Source organism: Gnatocerus cornutus, chromosome 3 (assembly GCF_029298725.1).
Source record: "Gnatocerus cornutus isolate USDA-ARS CGAHR chromosome 3, icGnaCorn1.1, whole genome shotgun sequence".
Lineage (NCBI taxonomy): Eukaryota > Metazoa > Arthropoda > Insecta > Coleoptera > Tenebrionidae > Gnatocerus > Gnatocerus cornutus.
Window position 1 is genome coordinate 11,131,428 of NC_142235.1, and position 21,939 is coordinate 11,153,366.

The following is a 21,939-nucleotide window of genomic DNA, read 5'->3' on the forward strand; positions in this document are numbered from 1 at the left end:
AATATTTGGATAAATAAATATGCTTTTCTTTACATAAATTTCTGATAGTGCAGATCCTTCAGATTGCTAAGAAACAATACTATGTGTTTAGATATTGTATTTTACTAATACTGACTGTTAAATTTAATGTTGTATCCAAGATACACCGCGTTTCAAAATGATTTTTATTTTATCACTCTTTTCAGTGAATAAAATTTTAATTGATTGATTCTCAACGACAAACAAGAAAAAGTATATAGAAATCAAATGAATTATTACACCTACAACAATTATAAATTTAACAAATAAAAGAGAACTACTTTTTTGTCACTTAATTGTGTGTTGCGTCATTAAAAATTATGAGTTATGCCTTTTATTTACTTAACACAAATACCTACGGATCGATTAGCTAATCAATAAATTAAATAGCAGTTTAGTAACCACAACGACAACCCTAACAACAAATTTAATTTCAAATCAGTGTGACTGACGATTTTAAATCCACTCTGTCGTGTAGCAAAATGGTTGTCTTTAGAGACCCGACAGTGGACGGCTTCACCAAAAAAGGTATAAAGTCCCAAAAATGCCCAAATTTAGCTTCACTTCTTTTCAGATGATCGTCTATGGCTGCTACGACTTTTATATATCGATTCTTACCAAAATTTCTTTATGAAAATTTTAGGAGGAATTATCTCCATCAGCATTACTCTATTGCTGCTTTTTCAGACTGTTCTCTTCATGGTAAAGTTCGAATTTTGGTACTTTATTAAGTATTTTCCAGGCTACGGGGTTTTAATTTTTGTAAGTATTAACTGAAAAAAAAAATTGTAATCAATTCTAGCTTCTTGGTTCTATTTCCACTATTCCACTGATGGCAACACTTTACGAAAATACAATAAACAACTCTCATTACTGGGACATGAGCCTAGCCACCACTTTCACCATAAAGAAAATTCAGTTTGAAGCGCTGTATTTCAACACCGTTACTGGGATTAACATAATTTTGCTCACCATTTGTGGATTCACGTACATGTTGCCAATGGATGGTGATGTTAATATTGTCTTTTCGTATGCGATATTCAACGAGTTTTTTCCAAAATGGGAAAAAGTTTTAACTTGGTTTGTTAGAATAGGCATGATTCCTATGACTTTGATGACACCGAGCGTTTTCTACTTGACTTATTACGTTGTGGCGCGGTTGCGTTTCGAATTATATTTATTGATCGATTTTTTGGGAAAAATTGATAATGGATTCGATAATGACGAGAAATTATTTTACCAGAAAGAGTACCAAGAAACTGTTGGTCAAAGACTGAAAATTGCTATTCAGAGACACATTTATATTCATCTGTATGTGCCATATCTTTATTCTTTTGTTACTATTTGTTGTCTTTTTAGAATTTGTACAGATGTTTTGCGTAAAATTAATCCACTCATAGTTCTATATAGCAGCATAGGCGCCATTTTGGGTATCAGTCTTTTAATTTTTTTCTACACGGTAAGTGTAAGTAAATCTTTACTCAACTTCTAAATGTTTTTCAAAAGTATCCAGAATTCCTAGAAGGACAATACGCTAGAGTCTATTCTTTGAGTATAGTAGCATCACTGACGTTCGCTAATATCATATTGACAGGACGAATGTTAGAAAATGTTGTAAGATTTTAGTTTCATTTATTCCATTCTTTTATCAATTTTTTGTAGTCAAACAAGTTGAGTGCACAACTGCTAAGTACAAATTGGTACAACTGGAGTTCAGAAAATAAACAATATTATTTGATATTTGTGTTGAACGCTCAGCAGACCCTTCAACTGACATTTTCTCAAAGTATGACGTTGAATTATAATTTGGGCATTGCAGTGAGTACACGAAGAAACAAAATCAAGCTAACAAATTTTTCTTAGATTGTTAAATCTGTATATTCTTTTGTATCTGTAATCAGCCAGGTTCTGACAACATCTTACTCGGCCAATTAGTTGTAGAAAGAATGTTGTATTTAATATATTTAACTGAAGATAAAATATTTATTGCAATTTCTAAACTAAAAGCGGTCTTAACTGCTGATTCTGACAGAATTTCATCTTTTGCTGTATCTGACTACATTTTTTTAGCCTATTCTCTTAAATTTTTATTCAATAAAATTATTATGTAAGCCCGGAATTTTGCCCATGCGGGGGAAGGGTGCATATGCCTTATTTTTAAAAATAAAGATCGCTTTTCTGAGGTTGCGGCTAAATTGTTTTGTGCGTCAAAGTAATTTAATTGTTATAATGTTGTGTAAATCACCTTTTATGTATTTCATTATTATTGTCACTGTTCACAAAATTAATTGAAATTTGCATGTCCAATTGACAGTAATGCTTAGACCACACTCAAATTTTTAATGTATACATATAAAATGTTGTCCAAAATAATTTGGCCGCAACTGTATATTAAACTAGACATCTATTGCTATGACAGGCAATTTTTGTAAAGTTTTTGAATTCATATCACAGAAAAGATCTTATAAAGTGCAGCTCCTTGAAATTAACACGTTGTAAATGCTTGGTGTAATAAATTAACAATTAATTAAAAACATGCTGCAAAAGAGAAATTACAATAAAGATTTACTCCTAACAAGTTTTGCCAATCTTGTGTTAAGATTAAACGCTTTTGCTGCCAACTGTTCCCGGTAAAATTTGTAAAGAGCTGCTGCCAATTTAACTTTATAATGAGCTCTAGTATAGTCATATGGTCAGCAGAATTTCAGAGCAACCATACGATTTTAAGTAAATGTTTTGGTTTACTATGACGAATTTGATTACAATCACCCAATATCTGTGTGTGTGATTTTCTGAACAAGTTAAAACAGTGTGAGTTCCTAGTCACTTTTTTCTTTATGTTCCTTGGTGACGTTCCGACTAGTTACATGGATCTATTATACAAAAAGGGCGGCACGAATTTAGACACAAAAGGACAGTGTTCAAAGGCGAGTGCCTTAAATTCGAAAACTGCTGGACTTCCAGGCAAAGATGAACAGAAAAAATTTGGGGTTAAACGGAAAGGTGTTAGAAAATGTTGATTTTCGTGATCTTTTGACACGTGTAATTTATTGGTTGCCTGTTTTAGTGTTTCAGCTCTGCAAATTTCATTGTCCGATACGAATTCTGTTTAATTATGTCAGTTGTTAGTTAGTCAGTTTTGTTAGGTACCAGTTCGGAGGTGACTGGAGGAATACGTTTGAGCCTCAGAATTTTAGCTGGAGGACTGCTACAAGTTCCTCGGGGTTGTCTAGGTTGGAACTGTTTAGTTTTCGTCTTTGCTTCAACTTTTCCAACTTCTATTTTCTTCCTTTTCACAACCTCGTTAGCCTGCTTGGTGTTGAGCGTGTCCTGGTTCGTTCTTCTTTTTGACCGCAACAATGCTAACTCTTTGCTACTCTTTCTTCTTGCAATCTGTTATTCTGTCCATCTTGTGCATTGAGGTCTACGGTTGTTTTTTTTTTAATGATTTTCCATCTGTTTACTTACCGTTTTCTTCGTTTTGCTAGTTTTTGTGATCATTCTCATTCTTTGTTTTGATTCGGATAACCCCAAATTTTTATCTGTCAAGGGGTGTAAAAGAAACTTTTCAGGGCAAAAACGATGTTAATTTCTTCGAGTTGTGTGTACCAATCAAAATATCCAAGGTTATCATAATTAAAAAAACAAAAAAAAATTGTTTGAATTGGATTTTTTTTTCTTTGTAAAGATACTTAATTCGTCTTCAGTGTCAAAGGGATTGGAACAAATTATCCAAGAAGATCTAAAAGTAGTTGTTACTTCCGGACCTAGCTTTCGAAGCTTTCTAGAGAATCCGAACAACGATAACAACGATCCGATTAAGAACGAGATAAAACTAGAGCTGATGGCGACTTCTCTTCAAGTCTCAAACAGTCCGAAATTACAGATTTCTAGGTGTCCTAGAACGCGCGCCCCAGAGAGCAAGGGAGGATGCCGACAGCAATTCAGATGGCAAATTTTAAAACAAACTGACTAAGTTTAATAGTATTCGAGAACAGATAAAAAATAACCAACCAACCCCGAAAGCTTTTTCGAGAAGTGGAGTAAAAAGCAATACAAATTTCCTAGGCAATAAATAAAACCCGAATGAATTTTAATACGGTTTTTGGGCCATTATCGCTTATAATAAAATTGATGGCTAATAATGATGATAGCTAGAAGGTACTTAAGTGTTGATGATAATTATTTTCATTTTCCTTTATTAGACGGTTGTTAGGAGTAAAATTTGTCCTGTAAGCTAAGAAAAAGAAAAAAAATATAAAAAACATTAAATAAAAATCAAATATAAAAAAACAAACATAAGAAAAATAAAAAACATTAAATAAAAATCAAATATGAAAAAACAAACATGAACAAAACATAAACATAAAAAATATTAAATAAAAATCAAATATGAAAAAACAAACACATTTACCCGATTTTGGTCATCTTTGTCTAATTGCTTTTGTTATACAATACAATTACGGTCTGCTTATTTTTCGTTAATTAACTTCCAATTAGTAAATAATTGATAAGTTACCATAACAACAATTGTAACAGACATAACTTCAGTTTATCGCTAAAAAATTATCTTCAGTCGTCTTGAAAAATGAACGTTGCCGGACTCCCACAAGTTATTCCCTACTCCAAAAAACGTATGCAACCCTAAAAAATAAATCCCAATATTACCCCACTGATTCCAGATGATCGTCTCTAGCTCGTCCGCCTCCTCTACATCGACTCTTTCCAAAATATGTTTATGAAAGTCCAAGTATGGATCATCAGCATTACCATCACAATGTTGTTGCTTTTCCAAACTTTTTTCTCTTCTTGAAAAAGTTCGACTTTTGGTACTTTCTCAAGTACTTTCCGTCTTACGGAGGCTTTATCTTTGTAAGTACACTTGTGGGCAGGATTTTAACGTCAACATTTTCATTTTTTTCTAGTTTCTTGGTGCGATTTGTACAGTCCCATTAGTAGCAAAACTGTACCACGACTCAATTAGCAGAGCGAGTACTGGGACTTAAGCACAGTCAATGTTGCCACCCAAAACCGAATCCGTTGGGAAGCGCTATATTTCAACGTTTTTACTGCACTCAACACAGCCTTGGCCTTCTTCTGCGCTCTTGTGCACATGCCGCCGAAGGACGACGACTCTGATATTTTTTTTCCTTTTGCTATTTTTTATGATTTTTTTTCCAGAATGGGAAATAGTCATCTCGTGGCTTTTTAGGTTGGGATATATTCCAATTGCTTTGATGATACCAGGGGTGTATTACATGACTTACCACGCCGTGGCTGGTGTGCGCTTTCAGTGGTTCTTATTGATTGATTTTGTAAAAAAGATTAATGATGGGTTCAAAAACGACGAAACGTTATTCTATCAGAAAGATTACCAAGAAGTTGTGGAGCGGAAACTGAAAATTGCCATTGAGAGACACGTTTATATTCTATTGTATGTTTAATATTGTTCTTATTTTTCTTTTTATTGACTTTTTAGTACTGTTCACGATGTCTTGCGGAAAACTAATCCGCTCATACTTCTCTACAGCGTCACTGGTGTTATTTTGGGCATCTGCATGCTAGTCTTCTTCTACACTGTAAGTACAGTTTGATTTAACTTCTTAATCTTTTTCAAAAGTATACAGGAACTTTGGAAGGACGACAAGCAAATGCGTGCTCTTTAATTCTGACAGCGGTACTAATTTTCATTCATATCATATTGACCGGCCAAATGTTGGAAGACGTCGTAAGATTTTAGTTATTTTCGTTTTTTGGATTTATTGATTTTTATAGTCGAACGAGTTTTGCGAAGTACTGTCAACCATTAATTGGTACAACTGGAATGCTAAAAATAAAATGAGTTATTTTACGTTTGTGTTGAACTCTCAAAAGACTCTTCAGCTGGCGTTTGGTGAATTCGTGATAATGAATTACGACTTAGGCGTTGAAGTTAGTATTATATTATAACATATACAGGGTGTCCCAGAATTCGCGCCCCAGAGAAAAAGGGCTTATGGAGGCAACAATTCTAAACCAAAAGTTTGAAACTATAATTTTTTAACTCAAAAAATAATCGAGATCAGACAAAAAAACTGTAGCCAATCCTGAAGCTGAACAGAATTTGAAAATTGGTAACTATGGACACATACTATCATATATTGGTCAGATGAATATTAGACTCTCGTGGCCTAGGATATTAGGATGGCCTTTTACTCCACTTCTCGAATAAGCTTTCGGGATTGGTTGTTAACTTTTTATCAGTTCTTGAATACTATTAAACTTAGTCAATTTTTGTTTTGAAATTTACCATCTGTATTGCTGTCGGCACCCTCCCTTGCTCTATGGGGTGCGAGTTCTGGGACACCCTGTATGTAAGAATTAAACTAATGAAGAGCTTTTAGATTCTTAAAACGATTTACTCTATGGTTTCTGTGTTGAGCCAAATCGACTCAACCAATAAGTCCTAAAAAAATATTGTGGTTCACTTTTGTACTTCTGTGTTTTTCACATTATCTTATTAGATTTAGTTTTTTATCGTTACATTAAATTAGCCTTATACCACCATTAGTCGTGTCAAAACTTGGCAAAAAAACTTGAATCACGCTGCAAGAAGTTTGAATCAATTAAAATTCAGAGTTGATCAATTAAAATGCAGCAAAAAGACCACGTTAGAATATTTGCCTTTCAGTTTTTAACCGAGAAACTGCATTGGTAAGGAGAAGAAAACGAGAAAAAATATTTTTAATTTTGTTTTTAAGGTTGAACTATCCATATTTGAAGACAGGGCGTTTCAATGTAAAAGTTCGTACAAAATTGCACGAAAACGAAAAGAGCTATTTAGATGCGTTTTTTTGTGTTTGAAAGAGCACAAGAAGTTGTAGTGACGTTACCCTATGAGATTTATATCTTGGTTTTATAAATATTTTTTTTCAATTTTAGAAAGTTATATTTTTCTTTATTAAAATTTGACTTAGTATAGTTCAGCCACGTTCGTCTGAGCCACCATAAAATCATAAACATTTGCGGGCGACCGCAACGGGACAGCTCGTGGTATTTTCAGATTTACGATGACGACCAGACAGCTGGCCTGTTTGGGGATGATTCTTATATTGCTGGGTGATTTGGTAAATAAAGATCAGGTAGATATTTTAAATATTTGCAGATTGGGTTGTAATAAAAATTCTGTATTATACAAATGAAAATTTAATCCTCCACCTCGCTTTCGCTATCGTCACTTTCATCGTTTACATGTACAATAATTTCAGGAAATTGTGCTTCTGACAGATAACTATTTTTTATATTAACAACATGGTTGCATTACCTTGAATAAATTTGGAGCAGTTAAGTAAAAAAAACTTCAAAGAGTTGGCTTTAAGCTTCTAACATGATGCGGTAGCTTAGTTCCTTTATTATAGAAACCTAAAATCGTTTGTTTTTTATCTAATGGGGATTATTTTTCTCTGTCTTAAAGAAAACGTAAAGAGTAATAAATAACGTTATTTAACTCATTTTTGACAAAAATTTGAGATTGACTCTTATGCTTATAAGGTACCGAGATGTTCAGGTACATACATAAACCCAAAGTAGATAATTAAGGACCGTTAAATGTCATTTAAAAAAATACTAGGGAATGAAAGTTAAATCAGTGGTGGAAATGCTCGTTACATTCAAATTAATTCGGGGTGCTACCCCCCACTAAACTTTTACATTTTCGTATCTTTGCGTTACAACTTTACTTAGTTCGTTGACCTAATTAGGGCCAAATGTAAAAAATTAGATAGTTTACTTTGGAAAAGTTGCGTCAACCATATTGTTAATATAGAAAATAGTTATCTGTCAGAAGCACAATTTCCTGAAATTATTGTACATGTAAACGATGAAAGTGACGATAGCAAAAGCGAGGTAGAGGATTAAATTTTCATTTGTATAATACAGAATTTTTATTACAACCCAATCTGCAAATATTTAAAATATCTACCTGATCTTTATTTACCAAAGCACCCTGCAATATAAGAATCATCCCCAAACAGGCCAGCTGTCTGGTCGTCATCGTAAATCTAAAAATACCACGAGCTGTCCCGTTGCGGTCGCCCGCAAATGTTTATGATTTTATGGTGGCTCAGACGAACGTGGCTGAACTATACCAACGCTACACATTTTCAAAATAAACCGATTGGCGCAAGAAAAAGTCAATTTATTAATTAGGGCGGCTGTAGTTTTGGTTAAACTTTTGAAATTTTAGCGATTTCGGAATGATGTCTGTCTTTGGGTGGGATTTTGTTTCTGCAACAATACGAGGTACGATATGATGACCTTCAAACCGCCCAATTAATCAAAACACGGCTTTTTTTCAAAATTTTTTTGAATTCGATCAATTTATGATAACAATAAATGATTACAACATCAAATGTTGTTCGTTTCTGAACACAAGTGGTATTTTATAATTAATTTGATTCTACCTCACATCGTAGAGGTACCTCTACGATGTCAGGTACGATGTGAGGTTAGAATACATAAATATTATACCACTTTTGCTGAGAAATAAACAACATTCGATGCTGTCAGGATATTACCTTATCATAAATTCTTACATTAATACAAACACAAGAAAATTTTGAAAAAGAAATGCATTTTGAGTGATTTGGTGTTTTGAAGGTCATCGTATCGTACCTCGTGTCGTTGCAGAAACAAAATCCCACCCTTTTTCTTTCGCCTTTCCACTTGCTTGCTCTAGCCCAGACCAGACCAGACATCCAACCTTTTTCCCACCCTTTTTCTTTCGCGATTCCACTTGCTTGCTCTAGCCCAGACCAGACCAGACATCCAAGATTTGAGTGACGTTTTTATAATTTCTCTGTCCCTTTCTGTGGTTGAACCGTAATAAAACATTAAGATGCAATTGCACCCCAAGTTACTGGTGGTCTGTCCGGGCTACGCCAGACAGGCCAAGTTGGTTCAGTTCCGTGAAGCAGCAGACATAAATATGATCCACTTGATTATGACTGATATTCTATTAATTACACAGAAATAATATAAATTTTGTAATGATAAACGCAAAGTGTATTAAATTTTTTGCTGGTTCTGAATTTTAACAGAACGCCCTCCGAACCAAACCAACCATGGTTGTCCGGGAATTCGCCAGACAGGGCAAGTTGGTTCGGTTCTGTGGAACAGGATGATGACTGCTATTCTATTAATTACACAAAAAACATCTAAATCAGCTTTGCCTCTGTAATAAATACCAGACAAAATTGTTGAAAAGAAGTAAATTATTTGTAGCAATTTGATAATTGAGATTAGATTTGAACTCAACGAGACGTTCATAAATCAGACAAAATTAGACAAAATTTGCAAAGTAGTTAGTATTTTTGAGAAACTGGCATCTGTGGAGTTAATTAAATTTTATTTAATAAGTGCATGATGAAAGCAGTTTATACATACATATGTTATTTCACAAAATAATGTAATTTACAAAAATCATACTTAAGAAACGCAGTCAACAAAATATGATTGTGAAAAAATTTGCATTAAAATGTGATTTTTGTCTAATTAATAAAATACCAGTCTTCATTACCGTTCCACGAAACTCAACCAACTTCCCGTGTCTGGCGAGTTCCCGTACAACCCCGGTTGGTGCGGTTCGGCGGCCGTTGTATTAAAATTCAAAACCAGTAAAAAATTAAATACACCCTTTTTTTCCATTACAAAATTTACTGTGTAATTAATCGAATATCAGTCAATATCAGTTATCACCAAGTGCACCATATTTATGTCCGTCCTGTTCCATGAAACCGAACTAACTTGGCCTGTCTGGCGTAGCCCAGACAAGCCATCAGCAATCAGAGGTGCAATTGCATCTTAAGGTTTTATTACAGTCCAACCGCAGAAAGGGGCTGAAGAATTATAAAACGTCACTCAAATCTTGGATGTCTGTTCTAGTCTGGGTTAGAGCAAGCAAGTGGAATCGCGGCTTTAGGCAAAGACGACCCTCAGTGTAAAACCCTCAAATAAAGGTTATTGCTACGTAATTATTTTCTTTTGTGTGGCGATTTGTTGATTTACAACATAGTTATGGTCAACTAACTTTTAACTTACTTTATTAATGAATGCAGTTTAATTTCCGGGCGAAGGCGGGTGCATTATCAAATTAAAAATCAAGAAAATCATCGCCACTCTTGATCCATTCTTGAATCTAAATTTGATAACAAAAGTGGTCAGTTTTCGACCCGTCGGCGTGAATAGAAAACTATAATTCTACCTTTTTGGGTATTAAAAGGATTTTTTCTATTTCGCGTTCATAATGAAGATATTTCGATACGCGTTTGAGCGTATTTCGGTATCGTAATGAAGCAATCCCGTGCCAATATTTGTCAACCTGCTGTCAACGTTGACAATTTAGATTTTGGTTTTGATAAACCTTGATGAATCGATCAATACACTATTATTTCATGTTGTACTTGGCTTAATAATTCATCGGAGAAAAACTCTGTGGATGCAAGAGTGTGGCGAATCGGCCCTTATGGGGACGATTGGTTTGCGAGCGGTTAGGCTCAATGTCGCTGCCACCAGCACACATTTATGGCGTGTGCAACCAAAAACGAAAGAATTAACAAAAAGACAAAGATCTTCGGAGAGGTGAATAAGTTGAAAATAGTCAATCGGATCAATATTAAAATGTTTATTAAAATAATAAAATACAAATAAATCGAATTAAAAATAATGAAACTAGTTAACTTGGGCAAAACACGAAAAAGTAGACGAACATGGAGTTAAAAACAAGTAAAATTCTGAGGACTTACCAGATATCCAGACTCAGGGCAGTTGCAATCAATTGGGGACACTCAATTTAAAAGTTAGGAATAATTATTAAATTAAAACACAAAAAAAAACACTTTAAAAATTTGGAATAAAATTCACGTATAACTGACTCTACTTTACTCTAATGATTAATCAAGAATCTTCCTCTCCTGGCGATGGTACCAATATTTATCGAAGTTACCACCTCCAGAGTGGGAACCGTAGGCCCTCAAAGATTCGTCATCTGTTGATGCAAACACAGCGGTTCCCACCAATTCCTGAGTCAGGATGCTACAATCTTCCTCAATAATCACAATTAATAAACAGTACATAAGTAACATCTTAGTGGTAAATTAAGGTGACGTCGCCAATCCGGCATAATATTATTTTTAACATTTCGAAATGCGTATTGATGAGTCATATTGCGTAATTCGTCACAAGAGAACCATCATGATCATGATCAACATCTTCGCTCTCTTCGCTCCCTTGCGCTCCGATAACCTCAAAACGTCACACTTGTCAAACTGACTGAAATTGGATTTGGCTACTTCGAATTTTTTCCCGAACATTTTGCAAATGCCAACTACCCTAAAATTCCCTAGATTTCGAAATCAAGTTTTTCGTTCAAAATAAGGCGAAATAGAAAAAATAGCGTATGATACTTGTTCATAATGCATTTTGCCGCACTTACTACTTTACGACACTCCTCGCTGCGCTCGTCGTGCCTTAAAAACGTGCGTGCGGCAAAATGTTCATTATGAAACGCGTTTCATAATAGTCATGTAGGCATTAAAAAACAAAAGAAGTAGAGAAAATAAACAAGTCAATGACACAAGTTTCGTGAAATTGAATTCATAAAAAACAGAAACATTTGGTCCATTCGAGCCGAGGATATACAATCGATCCGACGCAACAACACAGATAATTAGCAGTTATTATGCCGCCGAAAATATCATTTGATTTCAAGCAATCACTAGCCAAGCGAGATAATTTCATTGAACAATTAAAAGAACATGCCAGATTTGTGGAAAGCATTAACCCCGAAGCAGTCGACAAGACAACATTACGACAATTATTATCATTACGTTACAGTCAAATTCTACCTTTATATGAAAGCATGAACAACATTCTACTCAAGATTGATGCACAATTAACTGAAATGGGCAATAATGAAGAAATGGCATTACATGTAAACATAAAGACTCAATTTTCAAGTTTGTACTTCACAACAGTTGCACAAGCAGAAGAAATTATTGACAGCAAGAAGGAACCTATAACAGCACCAGAATCTGGACAGATTGTTCAACAAATCAATGTAAAGAACTTTTTGCCACGTAGCAAGATTCCAATTTTCTCTGGGAACTACGAACAATAGGAAAGTTTCATTCAACTTTTTGACGTTCACAACGACTCCAGCATCCCATCAGTGCAGAAATTTCTATATCTGAAGTCATCATTAGAAGGAGAAGCAGCCAAACTAACAGAATCTCTTACTCCTTCAGCTGCAAACTACGACATAGCGATCAAATTGTTTAAACAGCGTTATGATAACAAGCAGTTTACAGTGAATTGTCATCTAAAGTCGTTATTCAATTTGACACCTGTCAGCAATGATGTAAAAGAATTGAGAAAGTTATTAAGTAATTGCAAGTATAGCAACATTTAATGGCATTAGAAGCACTAAACTTGCCCGTGAAGCATTGGGATACATTGATCATGTTGATCATGAAACAAAAACTGGACCTGGCTTCAATTAAAGATTAGGAAATTCAAAATCAGAACAAAAATCAAAACATGTTTCCATCTTTAACAGATTTCTTTGACTTTTTGGAACAAAGATGTTTTGCATTGGAATTATTCAACAATTCATTACCAAGCAATTTTTCAAATAAGCATGACAAGAAATCGTTCTCAAAGTTTCATCAACCCGTACATGTTTACGCAGCGACAGAACAATCCAATTTATGCGGTTTATCTCAAGAACTACATCATATATATCATTGTAAGCAGTTTCTCAGTCAATATCAAGAACAACGCAAGGCTACAGTTACAAAATTAGGCGTTTGTTTTAACTGTCTTAAGCCAGGTCATTCATTCAAGAATTGTAAGTCTTCAATGTGCAAGCAATGCTCCAAGAAGCACAACACATTGTTACACAAGACTAAAACCAACAAACATTTTGAAAAGGATTCCAAGAATAACAACATTGTTTTGAAAACTTCATTTCATCAAGGAACCACAGTTTTGTTAGCAACAGCGTTGGTTGAAGTATCAACACACGACAACAACTGGGTTAAAGCAAGAGTACTCATAGATAGTGGTTCTCAAATCAATTTCATCACAGAACATCTAGCAGCTAAATTACAGTTATCCACTCAAGCCACAAATGTAACAATAAAGGGGATTGATCACATGAGCAGCACCATCAAGAAAAGAACAAAAATTCACATTAAATCAAGATTGAACAATTTCAACTCGAAAATAGATTGCTTAATTTTGTCCCAGATTACAGACAACGTTCCACAAGTTAAAATCAATCCAGATTCATTTAACATACCAAAGAACATAGAACTAGCAGATCCTGATTTCTACAAACCTTATCCAGTGGACATACTAATTGGCGCAGAATTAGCATGGCACATACTTCTTGCGAATAAATACATCATCAGAAATTCTACAGTCCTACAAGAAACACATTATGGTTGGATCATTTCTGGACCTGTTGAAACTCAAAACACATCAGCAGTTCATTCATTACATGCTTCCATGCAAACACTTAATGATCACATCGAAGAATTTTGGATAACCGAAACTATTCCAGAAAATCCGCATTATTCGAAAGAACAACTACAATGTGAAGAACATTTCAAAAACACAACTATCAGAAATTCCAATGGCAGATTTGTCGCCACACAAACAAAATGTTGAAACACTGGGTTGTACAAGAGCAGCAGCAGAGACAAAATTGATTCCTATGGAAAGAAAAATGAAGCATAACCAAGAATTTGCATCATTATACAAGGATTTCATCAAAGAATATGAAGAACTAGAGCACATGAGTCAAGTAACAGAAGATGTTAATCACAAGGTTTATTATTTACCTCATCATGCCGTTTTGAAAGAAAGTAGTACTACAACCAAGTTACGAGTAGTATTCGATGCATCTCACAAGAGCGACAACGGAACATCTTTGAATGATATTCTTATGGTTGGACCCACTATTCAACAACATTTATTTAATATTTTGCTTCGATTTCGACAACATCGTTATGTCATGACATCAGACATAGAAAAGATGTACTGACAAATTTTGATAAGACCAGAAGATCAAGATTTACAATGTATTTAATGGAGAAATCAAGAAGATAAGAACATCATTGAATATAAGCTGAAGACCGTTACATATGGAATAGCTTCTGCTCCATTTCAAGCCATCAGATGTTTAGTTCAACTAGCAGTTGAAAACAAGAATCTATACCCACAAGCAAGTTCAGTAATTCAAAATGACTTCTACGTCGATGACATGATTACTGGATGCAGTGACATAGAGGAATTGCAACAAATCAATACTGAAGTTTCAACGTTATAAAGCCTCATTTCCACGGTCCGTTCTAGAGAGAACAGAATTTGATTTACGATGGAATTTGAGTTATTGCACCATATTTTGCGGTCAGAAAATTTGCAAATTCTATTGCACCCTTGGTTTACAATCCTCTGTTCCGATTCAGGCGGACAAGCTGGTTGAAACATTTGGTGATAACCAAACAGTTTTAATTACTCCAATTCTTTTAATTTAAACACTAACTTTTTATCATACTGTTAATAAGGTAAATAACACATATAAATGTGGATTAATTTTAATAAAGATGTTGATAAATGTAGATGAACGTACTTGTTTCCTGCATTGAAAGTTACAGAATAATTGTATAAAAACACGCGTGAATGAATGCAGGTAGGTACGTTTCTTATCACTGTGAGTGGAATTACCCTTTTGAAATAACCGACAGGTCTGTATTTTTGTGGATTTGGTCAGAGTTATTACCTGAAAATTTGAATTTTTAATTTCGTTCTATGAATTAAATTTTCTGGATTTAATTTGAAGTATCAATAAAATGAAAAAAAATTTATGAACATTCTGTTCTGGTTCAAATGAACGAACCATCTTGTCTGTTCGACATCGGTTCGGGGGACATTTCAACGCAGAACCAAAACAGAATCGGTTCGGCGGACATTTCAACACAGAACCAAGACAGAACGCACCGGACAGTTCAAAACAGAACAAAACACAGAACGCACAGAATCAGAATTTCTCCTTTGAAGAAAACTACAAATTAACAATGCATTTCAGAATTTTTGTATACTTAATCACGTTAAGTAGGAATAAATAAAATCTTACTGGATTTAAATTGATGATTCCTGACATTATTTTACTGGTGGAAAAGTTATTTTAACATCAAATTTCTGGGCGTTCTGTGATGAAATGTCCGCCGAACCGATGTCGAACAGACAAGATAGTTCGTTCAATTGAAGCAGTAAACTTTGTATTGTAGGTAAATTCTCATATAAACTGTCGTAAGTCAGAAAGATTCAATTCATTAGAACGAAATTAAAAATTTAAATCTGCAGGTAATAAGTCGGACCAAATCCACAAAAATACTATCTGCCGGTTACTTCAAAAGGGTAAATCCACTCACAGAGATAAGAAACTTACCCACCTGCATCCAGTCAGGCCTGTTTTCATACAATAACATTTTATTTATTTCTATTTAACGAGATTAAGTATACAAAAATTCTGAAATGCATTGTTTATCGAAAGTTTTCTCCAAAGGAGCGGCTAATTTCAATTATTCTGTGCGTTCTATGTTGAACTATCCGGTGCGTTCTGTCTTGGTTCTGTGTTGAAATGTCCGCCGAACCGATGTCGGACAGACAAGATGGTTCGTTCATTTGAACCAATAGTTCATGAATGTATTTTATTTTATTTATACTTCAAGTTACTTAGTACGTGGATATGTCTGGTATGTTAACTGTCATTAAAATCCAGAAAATTCAATTCATAGAACGAAATTAAAAATTCAAATTTTCAGGTAATAACTCTGACCAAATCCACAAAAATACAGACCCGTCGGTTATTTCAAAAGGGTAAATCCACTCACAGAGATAAGAAACGTACATATCTGCATTCATTCGCGCCTGTTTTCATACTATGATTCTGTAAATTTCAATGCAGGAAATAAGTACGTTCATCTATATTTATCACCATCTTTATTAAAATTAATCCACATTTTTATGTGTTATTTACCTTATTAACATTATAATAAACAAATAGTGTTCAAATTAAAAGAATTGGAGTAATTAAACTTGTTGGTTATTATCAAATGTAGTAGTCCGTGTGGTGGTTCGGCGTTTCAACCAGCTTGTCCACCCGAATCGGAACAGAGGATTGTAAACCAAGGGTGCAATAGGATTTGCAAATTTTCTGACCGCAAAATATGGTGCAATAACTCAAATTCCATCGTAAATCAAATTCTGTTTTCTCTAGAACGGACCGTGGAAATGAGGCTTTAGAGTCAGCGGGATTCCATTTAAGAAAATGGAATTCAAATGTTCATCAGATCATCGGAGAAGACAACAAAGGCGAATTTGAGTTAAGATTTATCAAGGACTCAGCAACACGTACATTGGGTGTCTTATGGAATCCAAAAAAAGACGTTTTTCAATACGACATCGACGTTTCTACAAAGAAGTGCAATACAAAAAGAGAAATCTTAGGTCAGATCGCTAAGATTTACGATCCATTAGGATTGGTCAGCCCAATAACTATCAAGGCCAAAATATTCTTACAAATGTTATGGCAGTTGCAAACCAATTGGGACGACGTGATTCCAGAAGATATTTTAAGACAATGGCAAGAGTTTAAAGGACAACTATCAGCATTAAGACAACTGAACGTAAGTCGTCATTTATTGATTGATGAACCGACAGAAGTTGAAATCCACGGATTTAGCGATGCTTCAGAAGCCGCATATGGTGCAGTCATATACATACGTTCAAGAGACAAAGATGGAAATTACTATTCACAAATATGTTGTTCAAAAACAAGAGTTGCACCTTTGAAACGTTTATCATTGCCGAGACTGGAATTATCAGCAGCATTTCTTTTGTCCAAGTTATATGAAACAGTCAAGAAGTCGCTAACACTTCAATTTCATCAAGTCTATTTATGGTCAGACTCAACTATTGTCATTCACTGGATACAAACAGAACCTCATAAACTCAAGACATTCGTTGCAAATCGAGTCTCCGAGATACAACGTCTTACTAATCAAGAATCCTGGCACCATATACAATTACGTGAAAAACCTGCAGACATTCTGACCAGAGGAAGATCTCCAGAAGAACTTTTGAATGATACGTTATGGTGGCAAGGACCTTCCTGGTTAATTCAACAAGAGGCATTTTCAATCACAGAAATTAACATTGACAACATTACTGATTCGACATTGGAACATAAGACTACAGCTCAAGTATTGGTAAACAATGTCACAGCTGATTTACCAATAACTGTTACATTTCGAAAGTTTTCGAAGCTTTATGTTTTGAAAGCAGCAATAGCATATTGCAAACGATTTTGCCATAACTTGCGTTATCCAGAGAACAAAATCAATGAACATTTGACGACAGATGAACTTAAACAAGCTTTGGAATGTACTATTTACGCTACACAACAAGAACATTTTCAAGACGAAATTCGACAACTGCAATAGGGTCAACAAGTGTCTAAGAAGAGCCCCATTTACAAACTAAATCCGTTCTTGGACAACAAAAATTGCATACGAGTTGGAGGTCGTCTGAAAAATTCAAACTTTCCGGAAGATCAACGCCATCCGTTAATCTTGCCAAAGGATAATCATATCGTCAATTTAATTATGGAAGAGACACATATCTTCTAGCCGTAGTGAGACTTAATTTTTGGCCATTAGATGGAAGTAGTGTGACGCAATCTCTGGCCTAGCGCGCGTTTTGGGTACCGGCTCGGCCAACCCTGACGGGAGGCGGGGGTTCAAGAACCAAAAAAAAATACCAGAAGGGCGCCACGGGTTTTCGGTACCAAAACTCAGCGCCACTAGGCTTGTTAAAACCCGAAAACTTATCTTGTTAGTGTATAGGGGGGGTTGAGATGAGGAATACAGCAAATAGAGTCTCAACAAAAATATATATAATGACTACGAAGTTAAAGTTATAAAAGAATAAAGCGAATTGTTACAATTTTAAACGAAATACTACAAAAACAATAAAGACTCAGCAAAAACACAAAATATTCAAATGAACCGGTTAGCGCTTTGACTGCTCGGCGCAATCACTCACCGTCTAGGCGCACTTCGCGAAAATCGCAGCTGCAAATTTCGGCCTCCGCTCGCGCCCGCGACAAACAAGTGACGAACCTTAACTAGCCCAAATTTGAATAGATTGATTTTACGTCTGAAGGACAAAAAAATTAAACTTACTGTCTGAAGGACCTAACACAGAAAGAACGATCAAAACTAAGGCGTCTGAAGGACGTAATCAATTAAAAATGGTATCAATTAAAATCTTATCTCCAATCACGCTGGGACGTCCTCTGGCGGATGAGCTCGACGACTCCTTGCCCTTCTGCACCCAACGGACCACTCCTGGAATCGGTGGGAGCCGAGATGAATATTATCCCACGACGTTGGACGACGTTGCCCAATTATTACAGACCCGAAACACGAGGGGTGAGAAAAAGAGAGAGGGTGAAAGAGAGAGACTTGTAATTACAGAATTTACTTCTGGGTCCACAAAAAAATGACTATAACCTCCATCACCGAACAGAACACGTGGACACGAAGGAAAAACCAAAACCGGCACAAAAATATAACATTAAGAAGAGATTTAGGTGGACGATCACGGAGTGCTTACAATGGGGATGATTTTTACCTTTAGATGGTGGGCGGCCTCAAAGAATTATTTGTCTTGGGGTGGTTCTGGAACGCTCCCAAAATCCGACCGCAGTCGAGGGCACTTCACTGGCCCAAACTAGGGGTATTACGCTGTCAAATCCGACGCCGTCGTTTGCCACCAAAAGGATTTCACACTCAACTACCACTTTTGAGGCTTTTATACAGCGCTTACCCAGATGCGTTCTTCCCAGTACGACCACCAAAACGGAAAAGAAAGAAGACCAAGGTGAAACCTCCCACTCGCGATACTCCAGAAAAAGTGTTGACGATCGTCACAAAAACTCTCCACCTTCGCGCCGTTGGATACGCGTTATCTTGGTTGCCTACAAATTTCCCTTCTGATCTTCCTACTAAATTTGACCGTTACAGTAGAACAGCTAAACTAATTAGTTATAAATGCATCACTTGCTTTAGACATAAGCCATCTATTCCATCACATTTTATGGGTCATTTACCAAAGAGTCGGGTAATCATTCCAACCAGACCATTCGAAGTAACCGGAATCGACTACGCAGGACCCATAGAGCTACTAGAAAGCAAAAGAAGAGGCAGAGTGCACATTAGCAAAGGCTATATTGCAATTTTCGTTTGTTTTAGTTCAAAGGCAATTCATATTGAACTTGTAACAGATTTAACCATCGAGGCAATTCTTTCTGCTTTTCATCGTTTCATAGCAAGACGAGGCAGTCCAAGAGAACAACATTCAGACAATGCTACTACATTTACAGGCACCAACAATTATCTTCGAGATGTCCACAAATTTATAAAGAGCAACAAGCACACAATTTTCAAGAAATTGGTTAACTGGAAAATTGATTGGAAATTCATACCAGCACGTTCCCCACATCATGGAGGTCTTTGGGAATCAGCTGTTAAGTCAATGAAAAAGCACTTTTACAAAATCGTCAGGAACGAAAAATTGACTTTTGAAGGATATTCAACGATTTTAGCTGGCATTGAAAGTTGTCTCAATTCACGACCACTTACGCATATTAGCAACGATCCCAACGATTTAGTTCCTTTAACGCCATCCCATTTTCTAATAGGCGACATTGCATCAGAACCATTTCACGTGGAATCAACTAAAACAAGATCACTACGTGATCGTTGGCAACATATTTGCATGCTAATCACACTTTTGGCAAAAATGGTCACGAGACTATGTACATCAACTACAAACACGATCCAAGTGGAACGAGCAGAGCCATAATCTGCAAGTTGGTCAACTAGTTCTACTCATGGATGAGCAGATTTCACCACTTCAATGGTCTCTTGGACGCATCGACAAATTATTTCCAGGAACCGACGGTGTTGTGCGTGTAGTGTCTGTACGTACTGTTGATTCAATGTTCAAGCGTTCGATCAAGAAAGTTTGTCCGTTACCAATTGATTATAGTTAGATACTTCAGATAATATTCATTCATGTTCAATTAACAGTATTATTGTATTTTTGAAGGTAGCCCTTCAAGGTGGCCGGCATGGTCATGTAGGCATTGAAAAACAAAAATAAGTAGAGAAAATAAACAAGTCAATGACACAAGTTTGGTAAAAATAAATTCATCAAAAACAGAAACACATTATGACAAAAATAATTGCATTTTTGGTTTTTTGTTTGCTGTCGGCACCTGCTGTTTTTTTGCTAGGCGTGAGTTCTGGGACAGCCTGTATTAATATATTGTTACGAGAAGATTCTGGAAGCTTCGAGCGCCAGCGCTGGAACGTTCCGCCCTGCTCTAGAGCGAGCGGTTCGTGGAATAATTCTGATTCATACACGGAACTCCCGAATATTCTCGCAGCGCTCCAGCATTAGGCTAGTGGTAGGGGAATATCTGTATATAGGGGAGTAGTGATAGGATTGGGTATAGGAAGAGATAGTCTAGTATTTGGAAGTCCTGTAAAGTGTTATAATTGCGAATTACGAGAGTGTTCATAGTGCACAATAAAGTTGTTATTGTTACAAGCGAGACTTTTGATTTTTTGACCAACGTGACAATATGTATTAATTTTGCCCCGGCGCATCCACCAATTTCATACGAAACAAACCATCGCTAGAAACTTACGATTAAAAGAAAGTTTAACTGGCAGCATGTGAAATAATTTAATAGTATTAAAACAAAATACATTAGACCCTCAACATTCGCGGGTTCGATATTTGCGAATTCAACATTTGCGACCCCCCTGAAACGATCAATAAAATCCTGGAACCGAAATGGTTCTAAGAACGAATAATGAATCCAAACTTTACTTTCCCGACACCATAAAAATTAAATAAAACATTACAATTATTTTCATTAAAATCTTATAAACCCCCGGGTTTGGTTGTTAATTTTTTATCTTTTCTCGAATACTACTAAACTTAGGCAATTTTTGTTTCGAAATTTACCATCTGTATTGCTGTCGGCACCCTCCCTTGCTCTAGGGGTCATGAGTTCTGGGACACCTGTATAACCAATTATTCTCTTTCCTAATACAATTTAATTTTTTAGTTTACATGTTTTTTTTCTATGAACTTTGAACCTTCCATTTCCACAAGTTAATAAACTTAACATTCGCGAATTTGACATTCGTGTCTAAAAGTTGGAACAGAACCCTCGCGAATGTTGAGGGTTTACTGTACATGTATTTTGAAATGATGAAATGATCGAAAAAAATAATTCATTTTAAGAACAAACATCTGCAAATGAATTTTTAACTTTTAACTCTGTCCGTGTCCGCCAAAGTAAAAAAATACATAAAAGTACATCCGTAATATCGCGACGTGAGAATTATAAGGTTCTAAGTGATTTTTTGTGAAAATTTAAATTGTCTGTTTTGTGATTTTTTTAAACATTTTCTATCATGTATAAAAAAGAAGTGAGTTAATATTTTAACAAGCCAAAATGATTTTAATAAATCCTGCAATTTTTTTAAATAAATGCTTAATAAATTAAAGAGATATCACTGATAACGTGAACACTGATGAATTTAATGCAAATGTTAGTTAGAACCTTATAGTTCTCAGGTCGCGATATATTAAGAAAAACATTTTAATGATCAGATGCAGAGAACGTCTAAAAATAACTTTGAATAGCACATTAGTTTCCAGCAATTTTAATAAAATGAATTGTTAAGAATTGTGTTAAGTATGGTCGAGAGAACTCGGCAGTTCTCGACTCCCCCC

The 21,939-nt window shown here is 35.4% G+C and overlaps 3 protein-coding genes and 1 long non-coding RNA gene across 4 annotated transcripts; all 4 read left to right on the plus strand.

Annotated features, from left to right (window-relative positions):
- The first annotated feature begins 498 nt into the window (after positions 1-498).
- On the plus strand, positions 499-795 carry LOC148176867 (uncharacterized). The gene is made up of 2 exons (XR_015769827.1): positions 499-546; positions 593-795. It is a non-coding gene; the product is annotated as an uncharacterized LOC148176867 (long non-coding RNA).
- Positions 796-850: 55 nt separating this feature from the next.
- On the plus strand, positions 851-1,881 carry LOC148176868 (uncharacterized). Its single transcript, XM_088033210.1, has 4 exons — positions 851-1,329; positions 1,378-1,477; positions 1,525-1,632; positions 1,681-1,881. The coding sequence occupies exons 1-4, from the start codon at positions 851-853 to the stop codon at positions 1,879-1,881; spliced, it is 888 nt and encodes a 295-aa protein (XP_087889336.1).
- Positions 1,882-12,591: 10,710 nt separating this feature from the next.
- LOC148176869 (uncharacterized) lies at positions 12,592-14,386 on the plus strand. Its single transcript, XM_088033212.1, has 3 exons — positions 12,592-13,651; positions 13,698-14,094; positions 14,152-14,386. The coding sequence occupies exons 1-3, from the start codon at positions 12,592-12,594 to the stop codon at positions 14,384-14,386; spliced, it is 1,692 nt and encodes a 563-aa protein (XP_087889338.1).
- Positions 14,387-16,021: 1,635 nt separating this feature from the next.
- LOC148176870 (uncharacterized) lies at positions 16,022-18,371 on the plus strand. Its single transcript, XM_088033213.1, has 8 exons — positions 16,022-16,034; positions 16,366-17,405; positions 17,482-17,505; positions 17,565-17,714; positions 17,791-17,904; positions 17,960-18,036; positions 18,098-18,233; positions 18,315-18,371. The coding sequence occupies exons 1-8, from the start codon at positions 16,022-16,024 to the stop codon at positions 18,369-18,371; spliced, it is 1,611 nt and encodes a 536-aa protein (XP_087889339.1).
- The last annotated feature ends 3,568 nt before the right edge of the window (positions 18,372-21,939 follow it).

Bases quoted from the DNA above. Each gene is read 5' to 3' on its own strand.
- LOC148176869 (XM_088033212.1), top strand. From the start codon at position 12,592: ATGTTTCCATCTTTAACAGATTTCTTTGACTTTTTGGAACAAAGATGT. The intron at 13,652-13,697 runs GTGAAGAACATT...TTCCAATGGCAG, and splicing joins TTCGAAAGAACAACTACAAT to ATTTGTCGCCACACAAACAA. The intron at 14,095-14,151 runs GTACTGACAAAT...TATTTAATGGAG, and splicing joins ACATCAGACATAGAAAAGAT to AAATCAAGAAGATAAGAACA.
- LOC148176868 (XM_088033210.1), top strand. From the start codon at position 851: ATGGCAACACTTTACGAAAATACAATAAACAACTCTCATTACTGGGAC. The intron at 1,478-1,524 runs GTAAGTGTAAGT...GTTTTTCAAAAG, and splicing joins TTTTAATTTTTTTCTACACG to TATCCAGAATTCCTAGAAGG. The intron at 1,633-1,680 runs GTAAGATTTTAG...AATTTTTTGTAG, and splicing joins GACGAATGTTAGAAAATGTT to TCAAACAAGTTGAGTGCACA.
- LOC148176870 (XM_088033213.1), top strand. The intron at 17,715-17,790 runs GTCAATTTAATT...AGATGGAAGTAG, and splicing joins TGCCAAAGGATAATCATATC to TGTGACGCAATCTCTGGCCT. The intron at 17,905-17,959 runs GTACCAAAACTC...TTATCTTGTTAG, and splicing joins AAGGGCGCCACGGGTTTTCG to TGTATAGGGGGGGTTGAGAT.